Here is a 12,500-nt window from a genome sequence, read left to right as displayed (position 1 = left end):
TTGAAAAACGACAGATATTAACACCTAATCCATAGTTTTTGAGGTTAATGAGAATGATAGTTACACCCCTGATGCTCTTCAAGTCCAAGTTCAGTCCCAATAGGGAAGTGGCGGGAAAGTGGTCGGAAAGGGTGACGTGAAAGGGGTGACGTAAAAATAACTGAAAACGACAGATAGAGTCTAATCCACAGTTTTTGAGGTTGCTGAGATGAATAATAACAGTCCTGATGCCATTTAAGTCCAAGTTCAGCCCCAATAAGGTGGGGGGCAGAAAAGGGTGGGAAGGGGATGACTTGTAAAAATTATCTAAAATGATAAATATTAGTGTATAATCCATAGTTTTCAAGGTTGTTAAGAGTAATAGTTACATATCTGATGCCATTTAATTCCAAATTTAGCCCCGGTAGAAGGGGGGGTGGGGGCGGAAGAAGGGGTTGGAAGAGGGTGACATGTAAAAATAACCTAAAATGACAGATATTAACTTCTAATACATAGTTCTTGAGGTGGCTGAGATGAACAATGACTCTCAATGGCCTTCAAGTCCAAGTTCAACCCTGAGAAGAAGTGGGGTGAGGAGTGGGAAGGTGATGGTATGTAAAAATAACCGAAAATGACAGATATTTGTGTCTAATTTAGTTAGTCAAGGTCGTTGAGATGAACAGTAACATTTTGATGTCTTTTAAGTCTATGTTCAGCCCCAATATGAAGAGGGGATGGGAAGGTGGTTGACATCTAAAAATACCCGAAAACTATGCATATTGGTGTCTAATCCACAGCTTTAGAGGTAACTGGAAAGGATAGTGACACTCCCGATGCCTTAGAGTTCAAGTTCAGCCCAGAGAGGAGGGGTGGGTGAGAGGGGGTGAAAAATAAAACGTAAAAAATGATGGCTATTAGTACCCTAACCAATGGTTTTTTAGGTCGCTGGGATGAACTGAGATACTCCTGATGCCCTTCAAGTCCAAGTTCAGCCCCAATAGGAAGGGGGATGAAAAGAAGTGGTTATATATAAAATGTCAAAAATGCTGGGCAATGTAACTGAAACAACTATCTAAACAGGAGAGAGAAGACGAGAGAGAGACGAGAGAGAGAGAGAGAGAGAGAGAGAGATTCGGGGGGGTTTAGGAGGAGAGAGAGAGTTCATCAGTTGTCATTTAGATTTTTCCTGGGCAATACTGGGTTGGTCTGCTAGTGATATATATATATATATATATATATATATATATATATATATATATATATATATATATAGGTATAACCTTTATTTATGGATTTATCACGTTCCAAACTTTCGTGATTCAGTTATGCATATATATGTATATATATATATATATATATATATATATATATATATATATATATATATATATATATATATATATATATATATATATATATATATATATATATATATATATATATATATATACGTATGTGTGTAGTAGACAGTATTCTGCTGAGTGCTGATGCTTTCTTTTTGTCGCTTGCCGATAACTCCCGCCTGTCAAGAGACTCATAACACCTGACTGTAGCAACACAGCACACACACACACCCATACGTACTCACTGTTGCATTATCAGCTTTCATGAAGCCTTGGCTCTGTCAGCTGTCATTTGTTGGCCGCTCCACCAAAGGAATGAGACAGAGCTTAATGAGTCAATTTGGAGGCAAGCCGTATCGTATCGTGACTCCGAACACAGCACATGAGGGTAAAATAGTAAATAAAAACATTTATTCATATGCCATAAAGAACCATATATGTTCATATTTTCAGTACCGTTCCCAAGATCGTATAAATAGGGAAAGTTGGCGTCAAGTAGAGCGTCCTTCCTTAAACATCAGCCAAAAGCAAATATGAAATGAACCGTTCAAGAGTGTTACAGCCGCATAAGCTTATTTAAAACAGCTATTCCGACTAGGGATAAAGCTGAGAAGATGACGAGGAGTGAAGAAGAAATTATAATATTCACAGAAGCCTACCATTAACGGGATGGGATCTGGGACCTAGAGCCTCTTAACCATCACAACAAACTTCGAAAGCAAAATGCAAAAAGTACGACGCACTTGCAAAATGAAGTTGATACCTGATTTAAATTCAGTGATAGCCGCCTCTACACGTATTCAAATTTAGCTGAAACATGGAAAATATTACAAATGTCATTATATAAGGAATCCGCATTGATCCGTCCAACTCATACTCAGTTGAATGATGAAATTTACATAGTGTTTTGCACACACTCAGTCAAACTGTAAGTTTATTAAATTCTTACTCTTAATCTAGCTGAAGGCAACATAAGCTATATAGTTGAGTCAGTTCATCCATTATCAAAATGGGTTATGATTGGTATTCTCGATTGCCAGAAACACTGCAGAAAATACACGTGGGAGTTTATCAGCTCATATGATAATTCATTTCACCGAAGAAATGTTTACGACAATTTTTCATATCTCTTGAAAGGAAGTGAGGATTGGATTTTCCTCCGAGGTTATATTGCATTTAGTGTACAGTTTTACTTCTTCAATTTAGGGAATCAAAACGTGGTCAGTCATAATGCAGAAATAGATTTCAGAAATGCCAGTCCCTTTTTATTGTAAGGAAAAGGAAATGGCCGTTTTTATATGAATTTGGAGAAATGACTTGTGTATGATGAATAGTTTATTACTGTTTCGCGCTCTTTTCATATTTTTTCAGAGATTTTTAACGTTGGTTGCTCTGTCGGACAAATGCCCGTTGTATTCAAACAAAGTCAGGCGTGGCAACTTTTAAACTCTGTAAACTAGAGGATTTTCAATCAGTGTTGTTTCACGTGCAATTTATCGTAGCAAAACGAATTAAATGTTAGCACACCGTTTTTCTTCTTTTGACCCAGAATAAGAACAGTTGATTATTAGTCTATGACAACTTGTTACACTTTCTTGATATGTTGGTTATCTTGAATCCTCATTGGACACTTGGTTAGTAAGGAAATTTACCAAAGAAACATCGATAATTTTTAGAAACTTCATTTCGTTGTAAAGCGTTCTTGCTTTGACATCACATCGAGTGTAAGAAATGCTATTTGATTTCATATTCCTACATATATATCATTCAAAAATTTCCTATTGTTTGGCTCAGGAACTAAAATTGTTTCTTCTTGAATAAACAAAAATAAAATCTTACTTTCGCTGAGCTACCAATAATTATTGGAGAATTTATATGTTGGAGTATCGAAGCCAGAGGTCCACACTAGGCCTCTTAGCTTTTTCGACCCTTATATAACAAGTAACCTTTGTGCAAGGAGAGCTCTTGCTGGCATAATCCACTGAACTAACCAGGAAATGAGCATATCTTGCATACGAATGAGCTGAGTCATTGTAATTAGTTTCTTGAGTATTTGAAATGATATTCCAAGCTTAGGAATTCTCTTCTTCATTTTGTTTTCCCTACTTTTTCCTTTTTTTCTTGCTTTCTTCGGACCTGGGCTGGGAAGGGCCAATGGAACTTTCTGACCTAAGCGTCCTCCGTAACTCACCGTGATGAAAGATTTCACTTGGCATGGATTGGGCTTCCACTCCAACGTCATGCAGTCATAAGGTGACATCCGGGTACGAAGGAACTCTTGCTCGAGTTATGTGTTATATGCTTCCCTCCCTTTTTGCGTGTGCAGGCATCTTGATACAAAAGCGTTTGTTTTCATAAATATTGACTTGTTCTTGGGACTTTTCCATTTGTGTTTGTAATCAAATGTCGTAGCTGTAACCTACGTTGAGACTTGTTTACTACTTCGGTTTATTGTTCGAGAGAGGTTATGTGTTATTTTATGTGTCTGGGTTAATACTAAATGTCTAGGACGGCAGACTACCTGGAGCCAAAATATATTCCCCATTTCCAACAAAACGACGGAAATGGAACTTGCGAGATACCTGTAAAAATTCATAACCCTTGGGAAATCTTCATTAGTTTTAAGAAACTCATATTACTTTCAAACTAGAGTTTTAATATGTACAGCAGTAAAACTCAAAGTAGGTATACCATTGCAGATATCGCAATTTAAAAATGCAACAGGTGTCAGTCTAATCTCTTCTAAATAAAAGAAAATATAGTTGTCTTCATGAAGATTTGTTAAAATATTCTATCAGGCTTCCACGAAAAGATCGCAATACAATACCAAACTTCCTTACCATAAAATATGGTCGTCATTTTCAGCGAAAAACTTTTTTTACCAAAACCCTGCTCACTTCTTCTCTTTACTCATTTTTAAATCTGATTATCATTATATTTTTCCTTTGGCTCATTTTACTCCTTTTACAGATGGGTATATTACTCTGCCACCCCGTAAGTGTCGACTAATTGCTAAAACGAATATGAGGCCTTTAGTGGACCTCTGAATTCGAAGCAACCACCAGAGACCGGATTAAAATGTGCTTGCTGGGAGCTGATTTATTTTGAAAAATTCGATTTTAAAAAATCCATAGCAGTTTATCAATAAATAAAGCACAAGTACCCCATCAACTCAGAACTGAGGGATGAGGTCGTTACTTTAAGTCATTAAAGTTTCACTACCAATATCAGTAAAAATCCAACCCTTTAGCACATCTGATTAAACATTCGGTTTACAGGTATATTACTGAGTCACAAATGTCAATGATTTGCTGGTTCAAAAGCACTCTATTATTTTCGTGTTTTTAACGTTCACTGATTTTTTACTCATGTGCCAATTAAACACTTATTCACTGTGAGCACGCATACATGTATAAAAGTGCGCGTACTTTCAAATACTTACGGGTTTATCTTTTTTCCTTCCAAACCACATTCGGGGAGGTCGTCATTGATCTTCAAAATACCTTAGATTCCTTCGGGGATTTCTAGGAACTCGTCCACTTATTTCTCTTTCGTCACGCTAGAGCGTTTTATGTAATATCAAGAAGCAATATAAAGAAACTTATAGGGGAACTCATATATGTGGAGTTACTTTCTACGAAAACTATTCTGGGCAAGTGAGACAAACTAATGGAAAAGTTATCAAAATTTGGAATTTTCCGGCAATGATCATTTTCTTTATAGTGATACTAACAATATAGAGTGTTTGCTCAGGGTAAAAATTCTAAGAATTCTCGGGTTGAAAAAGTAAAAAATATTAGCATTGCTGAAAAATAGATAATGTTGTTTAGGGGTATTTTAGGCTAGTGAAGACCAGGCGTGATAGAAGGAAGGACTGATAACGCGTTGTCAGGACTAAGAAGTATTGGAACAAAAGACCACTGATGAGTACGGAAGTGAAGGTGAAACGCTATTTTGTGAAAAGTATATACTCGTATGTATAATGGAACTTATGCTGTTATTGTGGATAATGTTGTGGATTCAAAAATATTGTTTATTTGAAATCTTCCTGATCATAAGTATCTCCAATATTCTTGTGAATCATAAACATCATTCCGTAAAACAGAATGTCTAAAGCAATGTACAAGCCTTTATATAATGATTCGCATAATTGTACTAATTAAGTCCTAACGTCAGTAAAGCTAGAAGAAGAAAAACAACGGATGAAATATACCAAGAGGTAAAAAGAAATATGATAGAAGACGAGCTCCTCCATTCCTTCATTAACACATTTTCGCGAAAGGAAGGGAGTGAGACGGAAGGGATTGAACGGAGCCTCATTAGCGAGTCGATTTCTTTTCACAGATAGGAAAACGAGCAGTAAAAACGCAGTGTAATAAATCAAATCGGTGCCGGTCTGTTCCAACATTTTGCGAGATGAGTTAGATAGAATTGGAGATAGAAACAAAGAATTACGGTGATAAAAATAAATACTATCGTTCATAATACAGAAAATAGGTAGAGATTATGAATGCAGTCGAAATATGGTTAGTGAAAAACGATAAAAAACTGAAATTGTATTTATTTGCTCCCCACCCCGCTTAAGAAAAAGCGTGAGCAAAAGTTTGTTTTCAAACTATGATAACCACCATAAATTAAACAAAAGGATGTTTAGTCAGAAAGTAGGTAGAAATTCTATATTCTGTAAAAACACAGTCAATAAAAGAAAACACACACACACACACACACACGCACGAAAACTGAATCTTGTATTTATTTGCTTCCCACCTCGTTAAAAAAAAGAAAGAAAAAAACAAGTTTGTTTGCAAAATACAATAAACAACATAAATTAAACTTAAGAACTTTCGGTCGAATCTGGGGAATAAAAATCAGACCATATACATTGTCTATTTAATCCTCGGAATTCATATAGTGTTTGCAGATCATTAGGAGCGTCAGAAACTTGATGAATTATAACGCGACAATTTGCTTAACCCTGTCTTATCATATCTGTTTTTTAAGATATTACACATTCCCTTCTTCTCCGCAAGTTTTCTGGTGGACATAATGCACTGAACAATTGTTTGACACTAGTTTACCAAATTAAAACCATTGAGAATAAGCTACCTAGTTGAAAAAATTAAATGGTACTACTTGCAATTCTCCTAAGGCAAACTTATTATGAAGCCAACATTTTTCAATTTTACATAAAAGGTTAACGAACTCCAAGCTTCTAGACCCGAAGAACATGAAAATTTCATGTCCTTCCTCCTCTAGGGAAGGAGGAAGCGTAACTGATTATGCACAGTAGATTTCTCTCTAAATATATGCAAATGTTCCTGGAGCAGGTATCAATATTTTGCATGAGGAGGGAGGTAAGGTGTTCCCTAAATCATCTGCCCTTTTTTACTTTTTTTATTTATTCGGTGTCCTATTTCTTTTCGAATTATTTGTTGCAAAAATGACTTTATTTATTTACTTATTTTTTTTTGCTTATTCATACAGACGTGTAGACTTACATGCAAAAATAGACACTTTCTTATATACATGTATAAATTTATAGATTTATACATAAATAAAATTATATATATTTGTGTGTGTGCTTATGTATTAATATATATATTATATATATATATATATATATATATATATATATATATATATATATATATATGTATAGATTTGAAAATTCAACTTATCCCATTTTGTCGTTTACAACTCAAACTGTTTTTATTCTATTAGTCCTTATGTTACCTGTCTTCATTTCTCCCTCAAAGCTTTAATATTCCTTACCCAAGGATGAGACAAAAGAATTTTTGGCATTCCCTTAACTACTTTACTGTTACAACTTTTGAAAAATTATTCCTTGTTACCCATTCCTTTTACAAACTATTACTTTATAGTTATTAATTTTAAACTATTCCATTGGAATCTTTGCCTCATACCATTAGCTAATGGTGCAAAAGTGTTCCGTTTGGAGTTTTCAGTCACGGTTATTCCGTGAGTGATTTGATTCATAAACTGCTCTTTGTCATGGCTCAAATATTATAAACTAATATTTGAAATAACTTTTTCTGCTTTCAAGATACGCCTCGGATACCTAGAGATGGAGAAAGTTACCTTGGCTGACGGTGGAAACTACACCTGCAGAGTTGACTTCATGACATCACAGACCATGATGGCTCTTCTACATCTCACAGTTCATGGTAGGTTTTTTCTTTCTAGACATTTCATATCTGGACTTTGTTCAGAAATCCTTTTTCGGCCTGGCTGTCCGTTCTTTGGCCTACGAATTGGTCAGGATATCTCTCCGTCTTTTCAATCCCCTTCATATGCCGGACAGAGGTCGTGTCAAACGTGCAACAGCCCAGAAGCATATCTCCTCAGCTGGGGAAAACTTTGAGGGGGAAAAAAACTTCATTCTAGGTTTAAAGGTTGTTTGGTTTTCCAGTTTTTACATTTTGATGTCCTCATAGTTCAATTACATACTCTATAGTCAATCGTTATAGTGTTACGGCTCTTTCTCTGTCTCTCTCTTATATACTACTATATATCTATATATATATATATATATATATATATATATATATATATATATATATATTATATATATATATATATATCTATACATATATATATATATATATATATATATATATATATATATATATATATATATATATATATATATATATATATATATATATATATATATATACATATATATATATAGTACAGGTAGGCGACGGCCAGTAGGAGACATCAGCGTGAAGGTGGACCATGGAAACGTACTAAATTTAGCATAATTCTTAATATCCAACGTTTCCTAATAACTTTATTACATCATCAAGGAATCTGTTAAATAAAGAATGAAATTACTCTAAAAATCAATAATATTCATAAAATACAACACAGAATTAAAAGAAAAAAACAGAACCAAAAGCACATACAAAGAAGGTAGAAAACAGAATGAATAAATACAAAGTTAACTCTGGTAGAGCAGTGTGGAGGAGGTCTGGGGAACTAGTTCTTTAATAAATAGTGATTCCAGGATAAGCAGTTCGTTTGCATTAGTTGTATGGCTTGTGATACAGAAATCATTTCTTTCAAAATATGTTTTACACTTTTTTTTTTGAGTGGTTTCTTATGCCAGAAAGTTCGGAATTGCAGAGTCTACAGCTATTATGAAATCCCCAATGATAGTCGATTCTGACCCTCAGTAACCTCCTCATGGATCCAACATATGTCCCAGAGCTACACATAGGACAAGTATACTTATATACCACGTTATAGGGCTATTATATGATGCCAAGATTGGCCTCATCGGTGTATTGGGCTTATGTCTTTTTAGGAGACCGTATACTAAAACTCCAAAAGATGATCCGGTGACAAAAAAACCCCATATGTATTATTTCTCTCATTTTTAAAGACGTAAAAATCTGTTTATTTTGTCCTCAACTATTATATTGTGAAAATCAGGTGCTTCAATTTAAGTGAACTGACCTTGGTCTCTTAAGATCTTTTCTACTTAGCTATTTAAGAATGTGATGATCTCTTTTTATAGAATGGAGTCCAGCATGTTTTCAATTTCCAAAATGCACCAGGTCGCTTTTGTTTACGTTAAACGGTAATGCTGTTAGCCTGTGGAAAATCGACTCTATGAGGAGAAAAAAATTAATTTCATTTGTTCTGAAATTAGTTAGGCAGAACTCCAACTCGAGACGTAAAAGAAACTCTTCACGTCTAGATAGCACATGTTTTGATAAATTAAAAACAGTCACTCTTTCTTTAGCAAAATTTGGAATCATAATACCCAAACCTCACAATTTCCTTGAATGTCTTTCTTGTATGATGAGCGGAATAAAATCACTTGAAAATAATACACCTAATTATAAGCTAGCTAAATATTTGGTACCTCTTTTAGAACCGCTGACTAAAAATGATTTTACTCTCAGGAATTCTTACTCTTTTCAGGATAAAGTTTTATTACAGGACGCTGATTTAAAACTGGCCAGTTTACATATTGAATCTCTGTTTACTAACGTCCCTGTGGCAGAAACTATCGATATTATCTTAAATAAACTTTTTCCTGAACCAGATTCTGTTTTTAACAATCTTCGTCGTACGTTTTTCAAAACTCTTTTAGAACTGGCAGTGCGGGACTGCCTTTGTTTTAGATCGCAAACTTTATAAACGAAGTGACGTGTAGCCAAGGGCTCTCCTTTGGGTCCTACTTTTGCCAACATCATTTTCATGTGCTCGCTGGAAGAACACATGTTAGATGAGTGCCCACTCAGGTTCCACCCAGTCTTTTATGGTAGGTATATTGATGACACCTTCGCCTTATTCAAAAATGACTGTGATACTGACTCGTTTTAAGCATATGCTAATACTAAAGATAGTAACATTAAGTTTGCTGTAGGAAAAAAGGTGATTAATCAACTGCCTTTCTTAGACGTTCTGGTTACTGGGTATAATGGGTCTTTTAATACTTCTGTTATCAGAAAGAAGACTTTTAGTGGTCTACTATGAGATTCACAGCCGGTGTCCCAGTATTTTTCCGGAATAAAATTTTATCAACGTACATGACAAAGGTGACACCTTTTCACAGGATGTCTTACATCTCTACTTAATTTTTTACTGTATTCTGTATTACGAAAGTTGCATAAGTCTGGTAATTATAAGAGTAACACCGACTCCTTGTAGACATCGCCAGCAAACTCCAGAGGAATGGCTTTCGAAAGTATAATGACGTAATTTATGAAAAAGTCTCCACCTCTGGTAACAATGACATACAACCAATATTCCTTGTTTACACTTTCTAGTAGTGGTGGTAGTAGTAGTAGTGTTGGAATCCTTGAAGAAAAGAGTTTCCACAAGTAATTCGAGAAATTACTTTCTATCACTTTTTCGCCATTGAAAAGTTATATAATTAAAAATAAATGAACAAAGTAAAGAAAACTTTGGCATTCGTCGTAACTCCTTCGATATTTTTCCTAATATGACGGTGTCGATCATTGTAATAAATAGACAACTGCACGGGATTAGATTGGATTATACGTGGAATTTAGACTTCAGGCCAACCACTGGGACAATGACTTATCATAGCCGCCATTCTTGAAGCCTTGACAAAGGTACGATTATTCATTCAGAATATCAGAGACAGCTGTTTGTCGTCATCACCTTGTGGGAAGGGCCAGGACGTCGTATGTTTACGTCACGTATAACTTTGAACCCATACACTGGAGTGTTCCGCCAGTGGCTTCGGCTGCTTTATTTTACTCTTATGAATATAATTTTCTCTAATATGAGTAATAATGAATGCTACCTAAAATTAGGTAGGGATGTAAAGTCTACTAAGGCTAAAGAATATCTCTGTCAAATGCAAAGAAAAAAAACACCGGGACAAAGGTTCTGAATCTCATACTAGGATCCAATTATTATAGTTCCTGAATTTATGATTTTAAACTTAACTCATTTTTACTCTTCTCCACAAGACGTTTTTTTTATTACATCGAACTGGCAATCCTTCGACCAAGAAATTAGTTTCCTTTCTGAATATTTTATGAACAACTGCTTCCCACAGACTTTGTTTTTATAAAAAGCACCGTTTGTTTCTTAACAAGCTTTTCATTGGTTGCAGGTCCGCAATAATATAGCATGTGAGTATTGTCAGTATATGGTCTTTAATGAATATTAAAACATTTCGAACCTTGCACTAGGTTCATCTTAAGTCAAGTGACTAGACTGAAGATGAACCTAGTGCAAGGTTCGAAAGCTTTTAATATCCATTATAGACCATATACTCACATGCTATATTTTTGCGGACCTGCAACCATTGTCAGCATTTTCGACACGGGAAACAATACATTAATTTATCACCAAAATTAGCTTTTTATGGCCTATTCCATTTCTGACACGACTTTCCGAAAAAGATTAGCGCAAATTGTTCATAAATATCATGGTGCCATTAATCTAAAATTAATCCCCAAATATCAACTAACGATAGGTTCCTTATTCAAATATAAAGACCAATTAAACCCACTTTTGACCTATAACGTGGTATATAAGTATACTTGCCTTAAGTGTAACTCTGGGACAGATGTTGGACATACAAGGAGGTTACCGAGGTTCAGATTCGACTGTCATCGGGGATTAAGCTGTCGTACTTGCTGTAGGCTCTCCAATACCGAACATTCTACCATAAGAAACCACTCAAAAAACTGTATTTCTGTACCATAGGTCAAACAACTAATGTATCCGAGCTGCTTATCCTGGAATCATTATTAAATACCCAGACCTCCTCCACGTAGCTCTACCCAAGTTAACTTTTTATTTACGTATTCTGTCTTCCGCCTTCTTTGTGTAAGGTTGGTTAGCGGTCTTTGGTCTTTCTTCTAATTTTTTGTATTGTGTTGTATTTTATGAATTTTATTTTTTTATAGCAAATTTATTCATTATTTAACGGACTCCCTGATGATGTCATAAAGTGGGGCATCTGATTCAGCAATATTGCAAAAAAACATTTTCTTTTACATCGTGTTACTTTCTGTCCAGAAGAATTATGTCTTCCACAAAAACTGAAGTTTTTACCAATACCATCTAATCAATAAGTACCTGGAAAATTGATGTAGTAAGCATTATTCCAAAAGCACCTTATTCAAGGAGTTCTTTCACTATGCTGAAAGAGAATTTTAAACTTAATTGTATTCGATTTCTTCATGATACCACGGACCCCAATACGGCAACTTGCTTCGTTGGAGCAGTAATTCCTGTGTTATTGTACTCTGAAGTAAACAGGTATGACACTGAATTGGCAGTTTTAAGCAAAATACAAGTATTTTCAAAATGTGAATTTCCAGACTAATAAATTCTTACAATGCAGGCTGGTTATAAGAACACTGAAAAATACCGTTTATATTGACTATAGATCTTGTGTTTTCACAATAAATAGAATTACACGTGAATGCCGACACTTCATTAAAAATTCATTGTAGATTTTGTTCTTTTTGCAGAATCATTAGACCCATTGTCCATAAGATCCTCGAATTATGAAGTAGTTTTATCTCAAAGGTTAAAAACTATACTGACCTGGGGAAATCTCCGGTCGCTAATTTGGTGCCGATAAAGTTTACATCAAAAGATTACATTAAACAGGATTTCGTAGAATTACATCACTTGTAGCCATTTTTGGTTTTG

The 12,500-nt window shown here is 34.8% G+C and overlaps 1 protein-coding gene across 1 annotated transcript in view; it reads left to right on the top strand.

Annotated features, from left to right (window-relative positions):
• Positions 1 to 12,500, top strand: part of LOC135211216 (hemicentin-2-like) — a 222,157-nt gene that overhangs the window by 85,388 nt on the left and 124,269 nt on the right. The window contains exon 5 of the mRNA XM_064244453.1: positions 7,387 to 7,507. Within this exon, the coding sequence (XP_064100523.1) occupies positions 7,387 to 7,507 (121 nt within the window). The remainder of the gene's footprint in view (positions 1 to 7,386; positions 7,508 to 12,500) is intronic.

Source organism: Macrobrachium nipponense, chromosome 4, assembly GCF_015104395.2.
Source record: "Macrobrachium nipponense isolate FS-2020 chromosome 4, ASM1510439v2, whole genome shotgun sequence".
NCBI classification, from domain to species: Eukaryota; Metazoa; Arthropoda; class Malacostraca; order Decapoda; family Palaemonidae; genus Macrobrachium; species Macrobrachium nipponense.
This window is presented reverse-complemented; position numbering and strand designations above follow the sequence as displayed.